The sequence below is a fragment of the Falco biarmicus genome, chromosome Z, assembly GCF_023638135.1.
Source record: "Falco biarmicus isolate bFalBia1 chromosome Z, bFalBia1.pri, whole genome shotgun sequence".
Classification (NCBI taxonomy): domain Eukaryota; kingdom Metazoa; phylum Chordata; class Aves; order Falconiformes; family Falconidae; genus Falco; species Falco biarmicus.
In genome coordinates, this window is record NC_079311.1 from 56,920,506 (window position 1) to 56,944,315 (window position 23,810).

The window sequence follows — 23,810 nt, forward strand, 5'->3', positions numbered from 1 at the left end:
ATTTGTTCAATAGCACAATGCTGTGTGCCAAAGAGATATTAAAGTTTTCCTTACTAAAATATTGCCTGAGAAATGTCCCCATCGCTCTTTGAGTGTGAATTAAGTTTCATTTTCCTGTGTTGAATTTGGCAGCAATCTAATCTACAGGTATTTGAAACTGATGCCACATATGACTTGCAAGCACCATTAAGATGAGCTCAGATGTTTTGTGCTTCCCTCTGACCCTTAAACACAGCAGATGCACCTCAGCATGAAGGACAGGACAAAGCCACGCATACACTCCTGAGTTCCTCCTTTCCTTCCCACTGTGAAAGTGCTACAATGACAGATTTGCTGCAGACAGGTATCTTACCCCCCATTAATGCCGACAAACTGCAGGTTCTTCTTGGTGTTGCTCAAATCCTTTTTCCCATCCCTTTTCTTCATAATAGATTTGAGTGTGCTTTCATTATTAGTACATACTGTTGAAAAGGGAGACAAGGCACAGGAGTCAGTACAAGCCTGTAGTTGGCTTTGACAGCAGCAGCTTTAGACAATTTTTCAAAACAAAGAAAAAGCTTTCCATTTAATTTACCAACTGAAGCTGGGCTTTCAAATCTTTTTTATACATATAGTCATGGTGTGAGATACACATTAGAAATACAGACAAGTATTTCTGAAAACAACTCTGGAAACAGAAAACTAGTGTAGCCTAGCTTTCCCATCTTCCAACATGCTGATAATCTTTATGAAGCTTGAGAAAACTTCAAAAAAAGACATGTTTGGGGTTTTTTTCTTTGCTATTTGTGAAAGACTTCTAACATTGAAACGGATTACTCTGTTAAAAAAACCTTAATTCTTGGTGTCAGATGACAGCGGCTCATTGCCTGAACTAACTCATCAGTACAGACAGCACATTTAACGATAACCTATTCAACAGAGCAGGAAGGTTCAATCAAGGCTGGTTCTTTTAGATTTTAGTATTCGCTGGAACAACTTTTAAAACGATCTCTAAGCATAAGACAGCTAAAACATTCATACAAATTTAAGTTTTTTCAAAAAACCCAAACCCATTATTAACCCTTTCTCTCTCAGTAAATTTTTCTTATGAAGACACTAAATGTCATTTCACTGATGCACTACAACCTGCCACTTAGAAACTAACCACTGTCTGCAGACACAGGCTCTCACACTGTGACTTTCACCATAGCTGCATCTTTCCCTGCTTTTGTAATTCTGAGAACACTGAAAACCTCCTTTAACTGTATTTCATCTTCAAACTCCATCAGCGCGACGAAAGGTGAATGTAAGCCAGTCATTACCATAGAGGCCAGAGGCAAGCTGGTCATCTGTCAGGTTAATTGGAGCGAGAGTTTTGTCCTGAGAAGAAAAGGGCTTCCTTCCCCGAACAGCTTCCACCAGGGGAGTTTTCCTCTCCTCCTGAGCGGGCACAATGTCCTGCTCCAATTTCAGCGTTCGCAAATTTGAAGTTAAGTGTGTGTTTGCAAGCTGCCCGTGAGGAATGTACTCCAAAGTAGTACCTGCCAGAAAAGACAGTAAGCATCACGAAGGAGTCAAGACCAACACATTTCTGTCAACACTGTGATCAACAGGGTGGGGGGAAAAAAAAAGGGCAACATTTGTTCTTTTCAATAGTCTTTCCTGAGGATCCAATAAGAAAAGGGTGTGATCGTTTTCAGAAAATGCAAAAAAAAAAAAAAAAGCTGTTTTTCTTTCCATGAAAACATACAATACAAGGAAAACTATGAAGTTACTAGCTTTAAAAAGGATTAAAGGAATGGTCCTTCCTTTTCCTTCTTTTTCGGTCTGTGCAGTGACCTCAGCTCCTGCCACCCTAGCCCAGGGCAGACTCTGAGCTGCTCCTTGCTGACATGCCTGAAGAATGCATTTATGAGCTCTGCGGTTCTTTCTGCAAGATAAGTGCCCATTTTATCTTAATTTTTTTAAGAAATGGTATTTTCCATGAAAGCAGAAACTTTTCAGGAAACTTTCCTTTTTGCTAGCATTCCACTGATTCTGGAAGTTAAATACTTTACCTACTTACTGAGACAACTACAATAAACTACCACCACTGTGGTTTTTTTTTTTTGTTGTTTTTTTTTTGACAGGATTGTAGAGCTATTAGTTATATTTAAATCAAATTCCAAATGTTTGGGTTATAGGGTTTTTTTCCTGACTTGCTGGCATCCACTCATTTTTTCCCTTTGTGTGTTTAAAAGGCAGTACTAATTACTCACAGACTTTAACAGATTGTCCTGGAGTTCCTCCAGCTGTGCTATTACAACAAAACTGCACAAATGTTTTTGTTTGTGGAACACACTTTTTTTTACACACACATACTTCCTTAAGTGATCTGGCTAGCACTGCAAGGAAAAAAAAAGATGATACTTAACTTAAGCACTATCACTTCTTTCTTTCAAAGCTTGCTTCAATCAGTCATGCCTCCACAGTTTTTTTTCCTTTGTATTTATCAAGAATTAAGCCACAGCTTCCTCATTCAAATAGTTGAGTGGCACTGCACAGGATGCTAACATCTTGTAGTAAGGTAAATTCCAAATATTCACTTTTAGAAATAGCTGACATCTTTTACAACTCTTGCTACACTGCCTTCCCACCTTCCTGCTTCACCTCAGTACTTTTTTCTATCTCTGTAACAGGACATAATGAGGCTGATTTTTCCAAACACTGTCACTTCCCAGAAGCTTCCTCCTTTTTGCTCGTGTTCCCACCCAAGTCTCCAAGATCCCAACTAAGCCTCACCCCACATGCATTTTCAAGGCACTTTCACCAGCAATGTGACCTGTTACCCACTTCCACTATTGCTCATAGCTTCTCCAAGTTACAGGGGAAGCTGCCTGCTGGGAAAGGCACATGACAGGGTATCAACAGACATGTCAGTACAGCAGACATAAAGTTTCTGCCCTCTCAGGGAAGCAAGGGGTGAAGGTAGCAGCCACCCCAGTGCCCCTTGTGCAGGAGCAACCCCTCTAGAGACAGGCCTATGCACTTGGGACGAAAACAGGCACCTGTGGAAATCAAGAGGAAAGTCCTCCCTTCGCTCCCCCACCTCTCCTCACTTTGCAGCAGTGACTGACTTTGGCTGGGTCTCTTCCTGACACCGAGCACCATCCCGCATCCGCCAGCAGAGAGCTGAGTCAAAACCAATGATTTTTAAAGACCCTTAGCTGAAAAAGAAGGAAACTGCCTCTCCCTCCACATGCTTGGAGCTGTGACAGCTAGAATTAAAGAGTACCAAACAGAGTAACCACTTCCAGCTGCAGCTGGTGGTGGCCACCTCAGATGGCTTTACCAGGTCACCCCTTCTGCTCCACTCTCACCACTAAGGACACCAGGAGGGAGCAGAGGAAACCTGCTTTGGAGCAGCAGAGAGATGCAAAGCCTCTGAAGCTTCCTGGGTTTCCTGTCAGCTGAAGTCTCTCCATCCTCTGCCAGGTGTCACAGTCCTTCTCTGAAGGCAGCTGCAACAGCTGCACTGTGTCCTGGGGACACGGGTGGGCTTGCATGTGCCGGAGCTGAGGGCAGCTGGCAGGGCAGAGCAGGGGTCCTGCCTAGTGTGAACCAGTGGCACCTTGGCACACCTTGCCACTCCCCCTCAGCAATGCCCCCCAAAGCCAGAGTCTGAACCTTCTCAGGTGTGTCCCTTCTGCCCTGGGACACAGCTGGGGAGGGAGCTGCAGGGTAGGAACGCCAGAAAGGAGGGCAGTAGCAGACTTTTCTCCCCTGCCTTACAGACTGTGTCCTAGCTAAACCTTCCACTGATGCAGTAAGATCTCAGTAGGGTCCCTTTTCTGGTTCCTCCCTCAGTGGCTGAGATGCACCACACTGAGTTCAGGATCTAAGGCACGTTGTCCATGCCTTCAAACAAAGAAGAAAAAGTATCCTGCTCAGTCTCCAGCATCTGACGAAAGAGGATGACATCAAGGCTTGAGGACAAGCACTCCAGAAATAAGAGTGCATTAGACAAACTGGCTAGTACACTCATTCTCCCAGCACAGCTGTCAGGTGTCTACAGTTACGGTTCAAGGTTCAAAGAAAGACAGCTTTGGGCCCAACACAGCATTAATGCTGTAATCAGTTAATTAGCATCTAACATCAGCTCTCAGGCCTACCCCTTTACAACACAGCCAACATAAAGATGCTAGGAGAGGAGCAACCTAGTGCAAATCATTTGGAAAAACGGACGAAGAAAGCAGCTGTGTTACCCAGCACTATGGTCAATGATTTAACAGATTCATCAGCTGCTGCCCAAACCAAAAAGCTGAATGAGCCAAGTTCTCTCCTCCTCCAGCAAGGCTGCAGGGTTGCTGTCAGGGCTCAAAGTGCCTCACACTTCTCAAGTGTGGAAATGAAACCCTGGCTGAAGATCGCCAGCAGTCTACAGAGACCTTAAAATAGACTCTTCACCTCACCTCACACAGATCTCAAGTATGCCTGCACAGCATCCTGCTCAGTGACACCAGGTCACGGTGCACAACACTGACAGTAAATCAGCCAACAGGCTCAACACTTTGCCAGCCACTGCCTCCACACAGAGCCACTCCAGCAGACTCACCCTGCTGATTTTTGTTAGTTTACTGTTGCAGACAAATAATGCAAACTTAACTTTCCAAGTATGGATATAGCACAGCTAACCACAGCATGGAGCTGCCAGGAATTTCTACATGTGTTTTGCAATATAGTTGGGGATCTTAGAAAAGTTCACAAGCAATTTAGAAGCAGAAGTATGATAGGAAAAAACCAAAAAACCTTAAAGAGACTTCAACTTCAACCCTTATGCAAAAAGCTACTCTCCTCAATTTCAGAGGGAAACAAGTGACTGAACCATCTTCAGCGGTTGAGCTCCAGTGGTTTGAGGGAATGAGAGCACCTATTTTTAATTTTTTAGAAGGAACCTCCTCTCCTAAACCACTTGTGCTTTTTTTGAAAATCTCACCAGTTTAAACCAGGGTGTCAGCAAAACTATACATCAGCAGTAGATTACCCATGTCATTTCTGGCATCTACAAAATTTGTTTATTGTTATTAAGATGCTATTGCCCTTCCTAACTGCAGACCTTCCCTCCCATTTATGAAAGCATGAATAGTCATGTAGTAAGTTGATTCTGGGAACTTACTGGGTGAATTTTAAACAGTATTTTTTTGCCTGAATTTGGTTGAACTTATGGTAACAGAAGTCTGCCCTTTACCTGCTTTTGAAAAATTCCATTTAGTCTGATGAAAGCAAACCTAAGTATTACTACAGAACTGACCTAGCCTGACAATACTTTTATACCACTGGAAATCAAGAGAGGTGCAAATGAGGCCAGGGGAATTAAAATACTATCAGGATGAGAACCTAGCTCTCTGGCTGGAACATCACAGACTTTAGCTAAAAAAAGGGCATGGTCTCGCTGCCTGTGTGGTAGCTGCACACAAATTTTATTTTTAACCTGTTGATCAGTGCAAGCATTTATTTGCCCAATATGTTTATAACAGCCAATGATACAACTTACACACTGTCTATTAAAGACAGCACGTTGTCTGGAGCACATACAGCAAGAAAATACTTCTCTTGCATACTGCATGATTTCTTCATGTTAGCAATAAGCTCCCTGTGAAACTACTGTAACTGAGGAGCAAAATGACCATCCAGTGGTCTTACCAAGTTCCTTTATCCTTAAAAAGCTATTTCTTCATAGAAATATTTTTAAATCCATTTTCAATTTGGCCTATGCATTAGAACTATTGAAGAAAAGAACCCATTCTACTAAGGTAAATAAAAAGACAGCGATGAGCAAACATGTCATGTTTAAACATCTACAACAAATTACATTAACCTATCCACCTGATAAATGTGTTACCTTCAGAAGACTAAGCATAGTTTCATTTTTAAAAGTACTTTTGAGCCATTACAGGCCAAAAGTCACTGAATTTAAAATTTCAAAACAAGAAGTTGCCACACATGAAATTTTTATATCATGAACTAACAGAAGCCAGATTGACTTGGGACCCAGGCATAGGTAAATGTTGCAACTACCATTTGGCTCCAGGGAAAACGCTCCTTCTAACAGGACGGTTCCTTTAATCGGATTGCAAGAGTAAACTCAACTTCATTTTCACTCTCGCTTGCTTTAACCATCTTTGTGTTGACAAGCTGCTTCCGTCCCCAAAGTAGCTTGTGAAGCCAGTTTGTTGAAACTCTAAGTCAAAACCAATTCCTTTAATTGAAAAACACTGAACACAAAAGATTACACATCTGTGAAGCAGTCTAATCATCTTATTTATGAAAAGCTCTCTCTTCCAAGACAACTACACATGAAGCTTGGTGAAAGCCATCCTTAGTTTCCCTGACGAGTGGTGGATCAAAGCATCTCATGATACTAGGCACAGCAGGAAGGTTATCTCAGCTTTTCTTTCTTTCTCATTTATGAGGAGTTGATCCTCTCTGATGCTTTATTGTTGCTGAAATATGACAACACTTCCTTGGAAAAATGGGAATCTCCTACCATTGAATATTCATAGGTGTGCCTGTGACCATGGGAGCTGAACTCTGAGCAAAACTCCATGCCTGAACATCATGACTATGTGCCACAGTGCAGGGAGGGAACTGGAGTTTTACCAAAGCCACTCTAACCAACAGGCTAGCAGGCTGCAGTTTGCCACTCTCTAAGCAGCAATAGATTTTGAAATAAAAAGTTATTCATACCATGGCAAATTACGTTCTTTATGAAGCAGAAATGAGGAGGCAGAGCAGCTTTCAGGTTCAAACACTCCAGGTAGTGCTGCCACTGAATGAAAACAGCCAGTACTATAATGATAATAATGGTAATAGTAGGACAATTACTGATCAGGTCTCTGCTTCTCTTCTGATATAACCAGATGGGTATTTAAAATAAAAAAAAGCCCTGTTAAACACCTCAGCTTCTAGTACAGACGTTACCATTTTAGAATGACATGCATTTGAGCTTTATATGTTGTCACAACTAGCAGGTCAATAGATACTACCTGCTATACAAAAACCACAGAGGAGGCACTGTATTCTTTGAGATGCCAGCCAGCCAGACATGAATAAACAGTACTTATCTGGCACACAGACAGGGCCATCTGCACGACTGTTCTGCATCATGCACTACTTCCCAGGGATCATGAAAAATGCTTCACATATGCCAGCCACTGTCTCCCCAGCAGAGATGGATGGATCCTGTTTGTTACACAAACAAGCACATCTGTACAGAAGCTTAACCTGGTGATTAAGGCATGCACCTGTGGCAGAGCTGAAGCTGAGGGCTTCATTCACTTGCCTAGACATAGACAACCAGTGTGAGCCCACAGCTTTGCAAGGTCCACCGACATGCCTTCACTCTTGAACAACACCAGCTCCTGAGCCTCAGGCAAGCCTCAAGTCTTCAACTGCGCTAACATGGCCCATGCTGCCAGGAGTGGGGCTATCGACCTGTCAGGCTAGAGTCTTTGAGAGAAAAGGCTACAAACTTTGTCAAACAAAAGAGCTGTAAAAACAGCCTTTCTTCAACTCCCTGTTGGCTTTGCATTATGAACAACACAGAGACAACCATGGCCACAATACCTCATTAGTCCTACACACCAGCTTTGGACAACCAGGGGCTTCTTGGACCACCACCATTCCTTCTTTTTTTTCCATCATCACTCAGCCTGCCTCCCTAGCTCTGGGTCAAAGTTAAGAGTCAAAAACCTGGAAAGATCTTTCCACCAGATGGCACATCACATTTTCCTAACCTCCAAGACTTTCTGACATGACTTGCTTCCTGCTTCCTTTCACTCCTTCAAGTCTTCAAGAACTTGCCTCCCTCCTCATGATTATTAGTGTAATGCTTCCACTGAGGTGCTCAGTCAGGCTTGCTCTAAAAAGTCACCGTAAAACTGCTACTTCAAAGATCACTGAGGCAAAATAACCATGCATTTACAGGTCGAATATGCTCAGGTAATTTTTCAGGGCAATGGTAGAACAGTTATTTTTAAATACTGCCCTTGCAATCTCCTTGCCTGTGAAAGACATCCATCTACAAGACTTGTGAAAAGTCCATGTAATTATAACCTCTACAAGTGACATTAGGCCTCTGGCTGGTATCTTGCAAAATGCACATACGCACTCAGATGTAACTTTCTGAAACTTCTCAAAACGTCTGCTACAATAAATGGAGAATCTGAATATGTTTGCCGCTCTTGGTCCTCCAGTATGCTGTATGGTCTAAGAATAAGGATCAGTTACCATCTAGGTTTCTCACCCACATCCATACGATCCAGCTGGACATGGACAGGGTGCCAACACTGGCTAACATGACCTTGCAGAGAGGAAACGAGTTTGTCTGGCTAGCAGGTTTGATTTCCCTGATGTCAATAGGGCTTCTGAAAGACAGCACATATATAAATAGGAGTTGCTTAGTTACGGAAGTGAAGGCGTTTATTTTGCAACAAGCAATACACTAATTGCTAACAGACCCGGTTCAGAGATCACCTCAGAGGTTTGCTTGGCTTGCACCTAAGGATGCCAGCTGCAGTCAGCCCACGTCCTGCTCAGCAGGCTCTAGCTCACATGCCTGCATCTCTATCACCTGCCACAAGCTCTGTCAGGGGCTGTGAGCCTGCAGATGCCCCTGCAGCACATCCCAGTCTACCCAGCACTAGCAGGGAGAAAAATCTGAGAAGTGGAGAATTTTGCTGATGTGCTACCTCAGTCAGCAGAAGCAGTATGGACTAGTAACCCTTTAACATGGCAGACTGGTACCCAAATCACATGCCTCAAAGCCAGATCAGGTATTTTTGCCATAAAAGCACCTTGCCTCTTCTAAGAGGCAATTCCTAAGGATGCTCTTTGAATAAAATACTAAAGATGACACTACTGCTGCTAATCTGAAACCAGACACTTCTGCCTCTATTTTCAGCTTGTTTTTCCAAGAAACCGAGGCTTGCGAGAGGTCATGTTTCATTCAATAACTTAAACACAATTGCTTATTTTAACCAAACCAGACTAGAGACTCGGTGCTCTAAAGGATTTTTGTATTTATACAAGCTTTAGAGAAATCAGGCTTAGATGCCAGACCCGGAGAAAGGGGTGCTGATTCGCACACAAGACACCTGAAAAGATAAATCCAAGTGACATAAAAGTGAGGAAAGGCTAAGAGCTCCCAAGCTACCATGAGATACTGATACATGGAAAAAAAAGAGGCTTTATTAGTTCCAGTGCTTACAGAATTATTTAAGTTACTGCTTCATTCAGCAAAAATCCTTCTACAGAAAAATGTAACACATGATCTGTAAAACCACAGGAACAGGCAGCAGGGCCAGCAGATAAATGCAGTAAAGACAGTATTTCCAAAATTAATAGAAAAGGGAAACATTTCAGGCTTATGAGCTCCTTCGCACTTTCTCCATGGCTCTAAACTGTTATAGCTCAGAGCTTGATTTATGCATGCAGTCCTGGTATTTAGTTCTCACCAGGGACTAAAAATAAAGAAATTTTACACTTAGCATCCACAGCTAAAGATAATGGCATTACAAGTTAAAATAAAATTATTCCAGAGTAATTTTATCAAGAATGTGAAATCTGAATCTGATTATGAACATCTTTAGTAAAATATGATGTACTGCTTCACCTGCGTCTAAATGCTTTCAAATCTCTAGACTAAACATTTGATACTGTGCATTAAAAGCAGGGAAAGGAATTGAGGATTTACAGCTAGTGAAAATTCTGGTTCACTGTTTTTAAGGACACTTCTGGTGTCTGCTAGACACTCTTATTATTATAGTATCATTACTTGTAAGAAGTCCTAAACACAAAGTGCGTACTAGAAAGATAGTAATACTGCATATATAGTATCACATTGCATGTGTGCAGGCAGGATATCATACATTTTTCTTTACCGCTACATAAATGTTGCTTATTGCTTTACTATGCGAAGATAAACTTTTTACTTCAGCTCATTTAATGGATGGTTCCATTTGGCACATGGATATGAAAAAGAATCAGATTTACCAAGCTGCCTTCTAACAGAAATAGGTAAATTTTAAGTCAGTAAATAAGCTGCAAGACCTTTATACAGCAGCGCATTAGCCAATAATATTACGCTGACATTAAATTGTATTTACTCAAGATTTTTTTATCCAATTTAGTACCCACATTACAGATGAATTTGCACAAGTTTTTGCCATCTCCTTAACCTCTTGTTTCAGTTCCTGTATACCAGGACCAAGAAGACGGTATCTGTCAGTCACTGCTAGGCATTATATACTGGTTTCAAGTAAGCCAGTGTTTATAAATTTAATAGTAAAGTGGCTGGATTCACCAATTAGGTGTTAGACAAAAAGGCTAAATTTTAAACTAGACTATCAGACAGCCAAAAATAATAACAAAAAAAAAAGTAAGCAACTTCACCCCAGGGAATAAAGGAATACCTCAAATTAATTGTATAGATTTAAAAATTAATAAATAAAATGCAAGGAGTATTTAAATCTCAATTCTTGCCTTTCCTGAGTGTCACCAAAACCTCCAGAAGTAATTACAGCTTATGCCATTCAAACATGAGGCCATAATTAGGGATTAGGACAAACAGTTACTGGCACAGAGAAGATGCAAGATGTGGTTTCTGTGAAGTGCTCTGAGTTGCCTTTTATAAAGCAATCAGCTCTGCTGGAATGGTGAAAGCACCCCACAGCTCTCTGGCTGTGAGGCACAAGGAACAGAGGCAATGGAAGTAACACTACAAAATCCAGGGAAATGTCTGTGGAAACAAGTCAGTTTGCTGCAGATGTTGAATGGGACCCAACTCTTGTCAAATGTGACTCCATAGTTTTTACAAATTGCATGACAAGTTTTGAGGAAGGACCGAACTGCAAACCCACAGGCACTAACCTCAGCTACTCTTTAAAAGTTACAAAATGGAGTCAACAGTGGTCAAACCCTGCACACTTTGAGATACGTCTCTTGCATTGTCAGAGCCATCATCGTCATCTGACCCTTCAGAGTCTGCTGGACTGGGAAAGATAAAACCACCTGTACTTTTTCAGTTACCACTGGTGAGCTGGAAAGGTCACCCAACAGGCATGTCCAGCAACAACGTCATGCTCTGCATTTCACTGGGGAGGCTTACACACTTGCTTCCAACACTAAGTGAGAGCCTAGCACGTGATTAACCTGCGGCTCTGGCAAGGAGTGGACCAAACGTGCACCCAGGTGCTGGGCTTACCTGACACAGTGCTTCTCTCCAGGCACTGCTTCTGAAGGTCCAGGCTCTGCAGCTCCTCTGTGCTGGCGTATTTCATGACAGAGTTGATAGAGGTGAGGGTGCTGATGAGTTGCGAATTGAGGGATCCAATCTGGGACTGGGGCTCCCCAAAGGCTTCCGCCAATTCACTGTAGTTTTCAGCAAGCAGCATTTGCTGTTCCTGCAGCAGCTTTTGCACACGCTCGATGTAGTGATCCAAGCCTGTCCTCAGCTCAGGTGGAGGCAGAGGGCTTTCCAACAGACCACTCACCGGCTCGCACACAGACTCTCCACCAACACCAATGCTCCTGGTGCCAGACGGCACAACTGGCAATGCAGGGGGTCCGCAGGCAATGCTCCTCATTTTAAGCCCAACCAGGTAATTCTCATGAACATTTATCTGCCCAACACCACAGTCTCTGGTTTTTATTGCAGAGGGCTTCTCAAAGCCAGGGTGGCTAGAGAACAAGGTGCCTACTCCAACCGAACGCGTTTTAGCAGATGCATGTATGTCCTTGACCCGGCCATCTCCTACTGCCACGCTCCGTGTCTCCATGCTCTCTGTGTTGGTCTGTTTATGGCAGCTGCTCAGAGCGGTGTTCGTCCCGCAGTCTGCCATGGAGGCCACCTCCGTGCTGGTGCACTGGCTCACCATCTCCAAAGAGGTGCTGGTTTGCTGGCTAGCCATAGAAGGCACAGCCATCACCATTGCTTCTGCCCTGGGTACAGCCTCTGTAGCTGTTTCACGGGACACATGCTTCTTGGGGGAGCAAACCACCACATCCACAGAGCAATCCCCACAGCCCACAGACCTCATCACTCCAACTGACCGCACCATCCAGCGGGGGCTCAGCATGCCTGCTGGCTCCTCTGTGTTGATGCCTGTCTCACAGACGCTTGACTCTGTGCTAACAGCCTTATCATGCTGCTGAACCGACCTCCCTGTGCCCTGGTCTCGCACCTCTGCCCTCTCTCTCACCAGCCAGCGGCTCATGAGCAGCTCGGGGCCTGCAGCCACACTCCGTACAGCAGGTCTGCAGGAGGTGCCAACACTGCTCGCCTGCAGGTGGTTCCCCACTGACGAATTCGTGACATCCACATGGTCTCCCACCATTTGGTCTCTCATTTGTACAATGGCCTCCACCATCCTGCTGATGACACGGGGCTGAGCCATCACAGCTTTATCCACTTTTTTCCTAGACCCAGCTGCCTGCAGCTCCTGTTTTAATTTAGTCATTTCCCTGTCATGGGTCGTTTCCTTTAACTGAACCTCTAGTCTGTAAATCTTCTCCTTAAGAGCTTCGATGGTCTGCTGCTGAAGCTCTATCTCTTTCTCAACCTCTGTAGACAAGCCAAGCATGGCCTCTGTCACGCCAACACCAGACTCTCTCATTTCTTTCTCTGTCCCCACAGCTACTTCTTTGTGTTGCCTTGCAGATCTGTGGTATATAACCACATCATTCATGTTCTCATCAGCACCTACAGCAACAGACCGAGCTTCTTTTGTCAGGCTTTCTCGGTTCACTGGGAAGTTTGCTGGACTTTCATAATTGCTATCCTGGATTTTTTTCTCCAAGGCTTGCATCTCAGCAGTCAGCTGCCTAAACTCCTCTATCCTCTGAGAGCTCTGCTCCACACTCTCCACCTCCTCTTCACAATCTATATACAGTTCTCCACCTCTTCTCACCTGAGACATGTGTTCCCACTGCTCTGCATTCCCTGCACTGTAGGATCGCTTCCTGAAACCATACGTGTCGTTTTGAGTGGCTTTTCTCTGTTTTTTGAGTTCAGCCATCATGTGCCTCTTCTCTTCCTGCAACACTGAAATTTTGACCTGCAGTACAGGAATAGTCTTGACTTGCTCCTCAAGCTCCTTGAGACGCTTAAGGGCAATTGCCATTTGCTCCCTGATGTGCTGCAGATGCACTGGGCTCACGTTGGTGACTGGCGTAGATATTCCCGAGCTCATGGGGCTGTGACGAATAGAACTGCCTAATGAGGAGCTAAAGCATGCGCCGTAGTCACCATTCCCCTGATACCCATTCTGCAGCTGCTGAGACATGTGGCCGTACCCACTGGATCCCACAAAAGAAGGAAGGGAGCTTGTAGAGCCCATGCCTCCAAAGCTGGAAAGCCGGGGCCTGCGGACATCTCCAGGTGTGACATGCATCATCCTCTCCTGCTCGAGTCGTCTCCGCGTTTCCATGAGGGTTTTTGTGACAAGCAGGTTGTGCCGAGCAGGTTGGGGGGAGGGAGGAGGAAGCTGCTTACTCTCAGGAACGGTTAGGTAGGAAGGAGATGCTTCAAAGGAAACTGAGGGTCTCACAGCAACCGACGAGGTTACTTGACTCCTTGCTGCCGAACAAGACTGCTTGTTCTCATCACTGTTTGACGACGAGAGAGACTCCGTGGAGGTCCAGCCGCTGCACTGACCACCAGAACTCTTGGTAGCCACTGAGGCTGGTATGGCTTTCCTCTTCTTTCGGATGTTTAGTTTCTTAATGGTATTCCCCTTTTGTATATCATCCACGTACTTCAGAAAATCTAAGTCTAGCTGGTAGCCGTAAGGTGTTTCCACAAAATAGGGGTCTTTTCGTTCTTTTTCATCTTCTCCATTTATAACAACTTCCTCTTGTTCTGGAAAAGAAGAAACAAAACAGCATTGGAAAAACTATGTCTCAGTAAACACAAGTGCAGAAAGACGGGTGCTCACAGCACGCTGGAGGCAGAAACTGCTGCTGCAGCTCAGAGAGCAGACCAGTTTTCCGCTGACTGACCCTCAACACTAAATCCCGATTAACTTTTTAGAAGTTAATCAGTAGGTTTTCAAACGCTGAGAAGTGCATATCCACATATATGTGTACACATGCATACACACCGATAACGTCTGTTAACAGGGCACAGAAGTGGCACAGCTAGTAGCTCAAAGCTGCCCTTCCTTGATTCCCTCCTGTCTTCCTGTGTCACACCAAGCTTTCACATGCTGTGCCATCACATGAAGACCACAGGATCACAATGTACCGCACGAATCATCTGGAGAACAACTTCTCTAGACAGTGCATTCCAGCCGGTGACGGGAACTCTGACGCTGCTCCTTATGCAACCAGTGCCATTAGACTTTACACAGATCTGCAGCTGTTCTACGGCTTTGGGAACTGCCGCCCGAAAAGCAGCATTATCAGTTTGCTCTCACTTCAGCTCACACTACTGCCAGCAGTGCCTCTGCCTCTTCCATTTCAAACTGCATGAAGCCTCCCCCACCAAGCTGGGCAGTGGGACGCCCTTGCTGCGGGACCCCCTTGCAGCGGGATCCCGAATCCCACTGCTGAGGCAGCCTGCTGCCTTGCACGCGAGGAAAACCCGTCTGTCCTCCAGACACAGGACTCACCTGTCCCCAAAGCAATCGAAATAAAACTTCACCAGATCTGCTGTGCTTCCTTGGGCTGAGTATTCATACGCGGTGCTGCTGTACAACCTGCTCCTCCCGTCCCGCCTCGGGGGGGTGGGGGGTGGGGGGGCGGGGGTGGAGGAAAGGGAAAACCAACTGTTGCGCGTTAGGAGCTGGAGCAATAATAAAAGCCAGCTTTCCGGTTACCTGAATTAGCCACATGCCTCTGCCCCCACACTGCACATTTTCCATCCACGTATGGCTGCTCCAGCTTCACGTGTCACACGCCGAAGCCCTGCCTCCCTCCCGCCTTTCTCCTGCTTCCACCCATAAGGGAGAGCCGCCGCGCGGACCTGCGGAGCGCCCCGCACAGCGCGCAGCGGGCGGCCGCCGCGGCTGGGAGCGAGATTCAGCTCTCCGCTTCCAAAAGGAGCCGTTTGGAAGCGGCGTCCTCTTAAAGGACTATAAAACCCTCAGGAGCGGCGGCGGTGGGTGGGGGAGAGAAACTCTACTTACTGCAAGTACAGGAAGTGACTTAATGTTGTAATGAAAAGGTTTCGGGGGAAAAAAAAAAAAAACAACACCTCCTGTTTTTCGAGTTTCCTTGGCATGCTTAAGAAGAGCTTTGTCTACAGACAGTGTAACTGCTTTCATGGCGATCCTTTACCCTTTGGATACCACAGGCCACCCGGAGCAACAGGCGGAAGGAGGATGCTGCTCAGGGAAAGCCTGTCTTCCCCGGCAGAAAAAGAACAGGATGGCGACAGAGCCGCAGGCAGGCACCTCTGAGAGCCGCAGAAGTGGGGCCGACCTGAGATCACTGGTATCTCGGTCCTGCAGTGTGGACAGACTGTTTGGCAGACACAAACAACTGCCCCAGACCACATGTTTCTGTTGAAAGACCAGAAAGTCTCAGTACGCTGTGGTATTTACTTACAGATGCAGCCAAAATAGCCATCCGAATACCAGAGTGGAAGCAAAAATACATGCATACATACATACATACTTTAAGCACACAAGCACACACTGCTCCTTCCAGCAGGACTGCCTCCATGTCAGGCAGGGATAAATTCTCCAGGACTCCCACTTACGGAGAGAATGAGACAGAGCATACTCTCCAAATTACTCCTCTTCCTCTCCAAATTCAGTGCTCTGATTCCAGATTTCTCATCCTGGCTCAGTTCCCTGCAGACAGACAACTCTGTTGCACACCCCGCAGCTCCTCGCCCTAGGTTGGTCAGCCTTCTTTCCCACTTGAACCCTAGATTTGTCCCAGCTCCCACACTGGCTCTCATCCCTTGCAGGCTTCTGGTCTCTTTCTGCCTTCTTCCCATGCTTGGGATTTCCGACCCATTTTCTCTACTTACATCCATTTGCTTGCTCCACCAATTCTAACCCAAAATCTGGTTATTCTCTCGCCCCTCACCCTGGGCTTCATTCTAGTCACTTCACCCAAGCCATGCAAATTCCAGCTCCATCAATTTTACCTGCTCACCCATTTTCCCCAGTTCTTTTCCTCTGCTTGTCTTGGTCCTTGTCTTCCTACCCAGCAATATCTCCGATTCTCCCATCACTACACCAGTGAAGTCAGGCAGCTCCTCTAAGCTGTCCTTGGGCACAATGCTTAAGCCTTGGATGGGGCAGGGTGGAACAGACTCTCTGGAAGTCCCAGGACTTAAAGAATTAATGCATGTTTGGAAAAATATTCATAAAACCTCTAATATGCATGCAAATCTCATGTTAAGTCATGAGAGCTGAACTGGAATCTCGGATATATTCTTTCCTTCTTCGTGGAATAGTATCAAGATTGCTCAACAGAAAACTAATCAAAAATAAATACTAATAAAAAAATATTCACACTGACACTGACTAAACCTCTCCACAACACCTGCAGGTAGCTCAGTGTCTTCACAGTGAAATCCCTTTGGTCCTCAGCTTAGGCTGGCAGCACTACCAGGACACAGTTCATTAACAGCTGTTCCACAAGCATGAGACTGCGTACAGAGCTGACTGCCTGTCACTTCTCCTCCAAATGACACCGTGAGCACTCCACCAACACAATCCCAGTATTATGAGTTGATCTGTGGAGACGTTTATTGATATGTTAAGACAAACGAGGATCAGGCATACAATCTACCAAAACCACAATACTAAGGCAGTGTGTGGGAGCTGCGCCAACCCTTTGTGCATTTTGCTGTCTAGAGAAAGGACCAAAATGGGCGTGGCTGTTAAGCGTGGAACAAAGAAAAATGTATGGCTGTTTCCAAGCAATAAAAATGGGTTTGTTGCTTCCAAAAGGAAAAAAAAAAAAGGAAGTTAATATAAGACCTGATAAGACTGCAGCCCTTCTTCCCTTTAGCCCTTGGGTCCTGGATGAACTGTGGTTGCCCTTACTCCCTAGCTTTGGTTGGTGAGCACCAAGTGCTACACAAGCAGGCACCCCTGATTAACCTCGAAGGAAGCTGTGTCTATTTGCCCTTCAGCCAGAAAGGCAAGACGTCATGCCCAGATACCTCAAGTCAGCAAAAGAGTCCTACCTCATTCACCCCAACGCATGGCAGCACGGCAGCAAATGCCAGGCAGTACAAACACTCCTGTTAGGCATCTTGTCTCATCCTTGGTCAGCTGATCATGGGCATTACTAAAATTAGAACTATTCACCAGTCTCTATAGTAGCTGAGGCAAACATCAATCATGTCATTGTGTTACACTAAAACAGTGTGTGCAGATGCACAAACACATACACTTTTGTCTGTGAAAATGCTGCAGACACGCCTGTTTTCTTCTGAAATGTCATTACATGCAATGAGACACAAACACATCATGCTTTTTGGCCAGTACCTGCGAGGTAAAACACCCTGTGAAAAACAGAGGCCTCAGTGTGGTACTGTCGTTATTAATGAGTTTCTCCAGAAGTATGCAAAGACTTCATTTCCCTCTCCCTGCTGCAGGATAACCATGGGCAGGACACAAGCAGCATTTAAGAAATTCACTCTTCAGTTCTCACCTCCTGCACTGCTGGGACTGGCTCTGTCCAAACTTTCCAGTCTTGCCAACTTCTATTAAATTATATCCTATCTAATGCACTACACAAGAACATCAGTGTATTAAAATACTGAGTCAGCCCTACCTGAGTCCACACTAATCCTGTCTGCTCCCAGACCAGGAGAACTGGAAAAAACCAGAACATTTAGCTGATGTGCTTCAAGACTTCTGAGGGAGAGAAAAGCAATGAAAAACTGGGCAGGCATAGAGTTTTGGTTCTACAAGCTAGGAAAACTTTATTGTAGAGCCACCTTGGAGGGCCCAGGAAGATCAAAGAGAAGGAGCTGAAGATGTATTTTTGAAGCTAAAAGTCAAAGGTGCCTTGAAAAATATAGACATCACATCTAAAGCCTTCTCTCCCCATCTGGTTATGATATCTGCTCTAAGGCATTTTTATCTTGGATCTGACTGCTATTAAAGAAGTCTTTTCCACTGAAATAATGTTATGAATAACAGAGTCTCCTTCCAGAGTTATGGCACAAAACAATTCATAAAGAATGCTGCAGAGGAAAAATACAGATTTAACAGCTGGCATAAATGGGGTCAAATCAGTATTCTTACATGCTCAACTTCAGTTTGAAAGGTTATCTGGGGCAGGAAAAGGGGATAAAAAAACATTCTGACTTTTTGAGTCTCTACTGCAACAGAGAAAAAATTGGTGCTTTTCCCCTTTACTCCCTCCCCCAGTACTACTTTTATTCTTTTCTCTTTCTGTTCTTCAGCACATATGAATGAGTATCAGTCTTGCCTTCTGAAAAAAAAAAAAACCCAAACCAAACCCAAAACACATGAGGCTGAACATTTGTTCAAAAAGAAAAAGCAGAATGGAATAATAAACATTTTTTCTTTCATTCTTCTCTTCACGTGTCAGCATTTGAATGTAAGTTAAAAAAACAACAACAAAACCACTTGGAAAACAGACCTTAGCGTTGCAGCACACCCATTTGATCAGCTTTCTTTTGGCTAGCAATATACAGAAGATGCCATGAAATTACTAGCTCCCAAACAATGCAGCCTAGCTCTCCAGTATTTTCAAAGGCGGGGGGGGAAAAGCCCCAAAGTGAAACAATCAACTATCAGATTTTTATTTTATTTTCTTCCAAGAACTGAGAGGGGAAAACTTACAGAAAGTTGTTTCTGTGCTTTGACGGACAGCAGGAGCATCGATTTTTCCCTTTGCAGTTAAAGCACATAGCAGCAGTGTGAAGTATGCCGCAGTGTGGAGCACAGACTCCACACCTCAGTTGGCTGCTTATCTGGCAACAGGAGGAGAGTCATCACAGCACAGCAGAGTCAAGCCATGAAGCTGCCCATGACGATACCCTGGTGCTGGCCTCGGCCACTTTCCTGCAGTGCCAGGCTATGATGCCCGGATGACCTGGCTCGGCTTGTACAGGCAATGGCACAATTGCCCAGCACACTACATTATAGACATGGCTGATAACACCTTCCTTTCTTTTTCTGCTATGGAAAAACAACTAGTAAGCATCACCTTGTAAGAAAGGTAATCTGTTTTGCTATGACGCAGCTACAACTATGCCTGGAGCAAATGGGATTTCACTCCTGAGGCACCTGAGACTGTCAGTTATGGGGTACTACAGTCCAAACTGAAACACCACAGCCAGACAGGGATGACAGACCCTGCTACCAGCCCTGCAGTTACAGGTGTGGAGGATTCTCCGGTTACAGAGAAATTCCATTTACTGCACATTTTACTGAAGAAATAAATCTCCAGTGTGAAATGTTTGCTGCAATTTTAATCTCAAAGAAAAATGAGAAGCTGAAAAATTATAGATTACTTTTTAAAATTTATGTGTCAACACCCCAACTGGCGAGCTGACCTCTAAATCTAAATACTTGATGCTTTGAGTTGGGGGTTCTAATCAAAAATCAGGGACAGCAACTTCCCTGATAATAACAAAGAAAGGATGAAGCTACAACACTGTGTAATAAATAGGTTTTTATTTCAAGAGGTAGAAGCTCCAGCTCAGATATTTGTAGTGGGAAGCCTCACAGAAGTGGATTAAGGACCTCACCTGAAGTCAATGAACACAAGCAGTAGCAATGTTGAAGAAAGATGGTTCAGACAGCTGCGGTGGTTTGGGTGCACTGTGAATGCAGACACAGGGTACTGGGCTACAATGCCACATTTGCCACACAATATTGGTAAAAGAAGGCATTTTAAGAATGGATCTGCTGTCTTAATACCGTGCTCTTTCTAGAAGAAGTAGGAATGTTATAGCAATGGAAGAAAAACTCAAAACAATCACAGCCACAATGCAAATGCCACTAAATGCATCAAAAATCTTTCTGTTAACTTAAGTGGGCTTTTCCATTGACTTGATGCACTCACAGTGAAAACAGTCTCTCAAACAGTTCTGTTCCTCTGAACCTGAAAAATCTTAGTTGCTCAGCATTTTACTAGAATTATCATTATAATAAAAAAATTAAAAATTCAACTGTTTAGCATTATAGCAAAAACAACGAACCAGCTCTCACCTTAGTACTGGTGATCAGATGGATGCGCTAGTCTGGATGTCCCACTGTCACCTCCTCCTCAAGGGTCAATTCCTAAACCATTCTTAACTTTGTAGAAGAGCCTCTGGCTTTTCTTATTCTTCTCCCTTTGCTGCATGTTTGCTAGCTACGTGCTGACACTGTTCATAGATACAAAACCCAGAGCATTTTGGGATCACATAGAAAATGTTCAGAATGCTTACCAGCCTGTTACCCAAAGGCGCATATCTATCTATCTATCTATCTATCTATCTATCTATCTATCTATCTATCTATCTATCTATCTATCTATCTATCTATCTATCTCTCTCCTATTTGGTGTTAGGAGGGGGTCCTTCAAGGTCACATTACCTTTTTTTACACCATTAAAGGTTTTCTTTCACATGGTAAAAAAGTTACCTGCAGAGTTTATATCTGAACATCGTATAACACAACTAAAAATTATTTCTGTGAGCTGAAAGTAAGAACCACCTTTCAAAAATCACACCTCCTAACCCTTAGCCTTTTAATGTCTCAAACTTCGAGAATCTGTGAACTGAAAACTTGCAGCTCAAACAGAACTCATGCAAATTAATTAACCCTACATGAAGGATTAATCTTGTTTATGAGAAATCTATTCCTAGGGGAAAATTAAAAAGCACAACCAACTGTTCTGAGAGTGACTGCAATATGACCCCTTATCAAAATTCACAAAATGTCCTTTATATTCTGGAACAACTAACTCCCTTATTTGAGGCCAATAATAAATCCCCTTTTCAACTGCCCTCACCTTCTGGGAATAGCTCTAGGTCTGACAGTTCTGTGGTGGGACATCATGTATGTGCACCGCCTCAAGGCCGCTAACCACGTAAACTCAAAATTAAGAGGCTAGTCTGTTTTGCCTCCATCCCAGTTTCTGACTCACAGGTTCCAAGGGAAATCAAACTATGGCTGGCAGGAAGCAGGGCATGGGTGGGAAGGGATATAGCCATTAGCTTATTCTGCTAACTGCCCCACCAGCTGCAAGGAGGAGCAGAGCAAATCCCATGGTGGCAGCTGTTGCTGTTGTTAACAGTGCTACCATGTCTGGGTAGAAGGTACTCTAAAGCCATTTGGGCAAACTGCTGTCACAAGTCAGCTTGTGGGTGCACTGTGGCTCTAAGCATGACCAGCAGGACCACCATCAAGCAAGTCAGAAGCAAGCTGCAGCCTTAGTTGAATTGCACTGATGCATTCCCCAAATCATACTTTACCAACACCGCTTTGTCAAGAAATGTAATGGAGGAAGAAAGAGCTTGCCTTACATTGACAGCAAAGGGGCTTACTTGGTTCAGCCACAAAACATGCTCTGCCCTGAAAGACACTAATTTCCTCATAGTAAAGTCAGCCTTCTGCTCTCTCTCAGGTATCACTGGGAAGAGTGATGAGGTGTCAACAGTCATCCTTTACTTTTGGGCTTGAAGTGTTTAAGCGTTAAGTGTTAAAAGTCCTGTTTACTTGCATTTGAAAACCAGATGCCAACAAGGCAAGTCCAAATCCATATGAATTTATTTTTTCCAAGCACCTGATTCCACGTCCACTTTTTTTCACCTTGCAGTATTTGTCTACTTGAGAACTGCCCTTCGTCATTCCCTGAAGCATTTATTTCATTCACTTTCTACTGTGTGCATATTTATGGGCTCCAGGCACATTTGTGACAAATGAACAGCATTCAGTTTAAAGATGCTTTCCAAACCAGACTAACTCTGGCCTGGCAAAATAATGTAAGTTATGGCAAACAGTAGATTCCAATCACAAGCTCCTCACAGCCTGGGAGAAAGCCATGGGTGTGAACTACCAAACATAGCAGGAGAGCAGCTCAGTTTCAGACCAGCATAGCCCTCCTCGCCAAAAAAATATGTCCCAATAGATCTGGGCTAACAGTTTCAGCTACTGATGCTGATGAACACAAGGTTGAGTCCCAGTGTTGGTAAGGCACCTTTGCTGTCCTCTACTGCACAGAAGAAATCTTGAAGCTTCCCCACCTCCCTTGCCAACCTTTGGAAATGTAGCAGACCTGCCCCGTTCTTCCAACAGTACATCATCCTCTGTTGCTTTACACCACTTCATCATCACAAAACAAATGACAAAGAAAAAACAATTGCAAAGACCAAGGCTTACATCCATATAGTAGGATGGGCTTCACAAAACCCAGATAGAGGGCTGGTAAAGCAGAAGAGGAACAAACCCCCAAATATTTATCTTCATTCTTCACTCATCCACATCATCTCCTCACTCCTCATGGGGGCCAAAGAAGTCATGGCTGCAAGCCAGGTGTTTGCCTGAAAAAGTCTGTGCATCAGTGCTACCTGCTGAAGCCCAAGCAAAGAAGGCTGTGTTTGCTTTCTTGCCAAGAGCAACTGAACTGCATCACAAAGCTGAAATATTTAGATGTATAATGTCATTACCCTTCTGTGCCTATAAATCTCTGAAGAGGTGAGAAGTGGAGAACAGATACATAGGGCTATTGTAACAGGAGTAACCATGAGGAAAGAACCTGAACTCCTGGGATATAAACCTGCCATGGATTATTAAAACTGATTTACAGTTTCAGTTTGGTCTTACAGCTGTGCACAGGGTAGAAAAAATGGAAGAATTGTCTTCTGCAAGAATGGTTCTACAAATACTTGTATTTATGAGTCCTAGAAGGACATTATTTTGTCACATGCTTACCTCCATAAGGAATATGGTTTATGCTGCATGATCAGTATGATATTTCAAATACTGGGAATTGTTCCCTCCTACCCTTTTTTATATTAATCTAGTACTGATTCCTTCCGTGAGATAAGACGTGTGTTGCTTTCCAAACTTCAAAAGCTTAAGTGATTTGCATTTTCCAAAAACACTGGAAGATTCTTCTCTGCACTTAAAATAGTTCAGACTGATGAACTGATTTTCTCCACAAAAAAGCAATCAGAGAAAATACAGAAAAGGTCATTATTAGAATTAATTATTTATGCACATTCTAAATAGCTAAAACCCGTAGCTTATAATTTGAAGGATATGAACAGTGTTCAAAATTAGCAGCTTTAAGGATAGCAGCTACCTTTCTGCTGTTGAAATGATGCCTTGCAGTAAATAGGTGCAGTGGTCCCTTCACTTGAGTGTTCACAACACCATCTCCCACTAGAAAACCTGTTCGCTGAAGGAAGCAAACCTCTCTCTATATAAGAACAAACCCAAAAAATCTACCAGAGGAGTATGGCACCACAAGTGCAAACTCCCTTCAGACAGCAGCACTTGTGAGACAACCTAGCTAACAGGGTACTGTTAAGAAACGACGAAAACCCATCTCAGACTAATGTGCTAAAAGAACATCGAGGCTGGTTTCAACTGTGCTACCCTGGGCTGCCCCCCATCCCTTTTCTCAGCTGGCCCACAGCACTAGCAGAGCCAGCCACTCACATCTCACCTCTCCCCCATCCCATTCGAGGGTCTCACTCACCGATCCACACAGAAGCAAACCCTTGGATGCTGCCACGTTTAGTTTTTCAGGAAATTAAGTCTGAAGCTCACTTTCCTTTGCCTTAAAGGGAGTGTGTGTTCCTGACACATCAGCAGGCAGGGAGCCCAGAGGTTGCTACAGAGCATTTATTTATACTC

The 23,810-nt window shown here is 44.2% G+C and overlaps 1 protein-coding gene across 3 annotated transcripts in view; it reads right to left on the reverse strand.

Moving 5' to 3' along the window:
- Positions 1 to 23,810, reverse strand: part of KANK1 (KN motif and ankyrin repeat domains 1) — a 129,987-nt gene that overhangs the window by 15,586 nt on the left and 90,591 nt on the right. For all 3 annotated transcript variants that reach the window (XM_056324760.1, XM_056324759.1, XM_056324761.1), the window contains 3 exons: positions 11,222 to 13,876; positions 1,302 to 1,520; positions 353 to 461 (listed from right to left, as the gene is read on the reverse strand). In XM_056324760.1, coding sequence (XP_056180735.1) covers positions 353 to 461; positions 1,302 to 1,520; positions 11,222 to 13,876 — 2,983 coding nt within the window. The remainder of the gene's footprint in view (positions 1 to 352; positions 462 to 1,301; positions 1,521 to 11,221; positions 13,877 to 23,810) is intronic.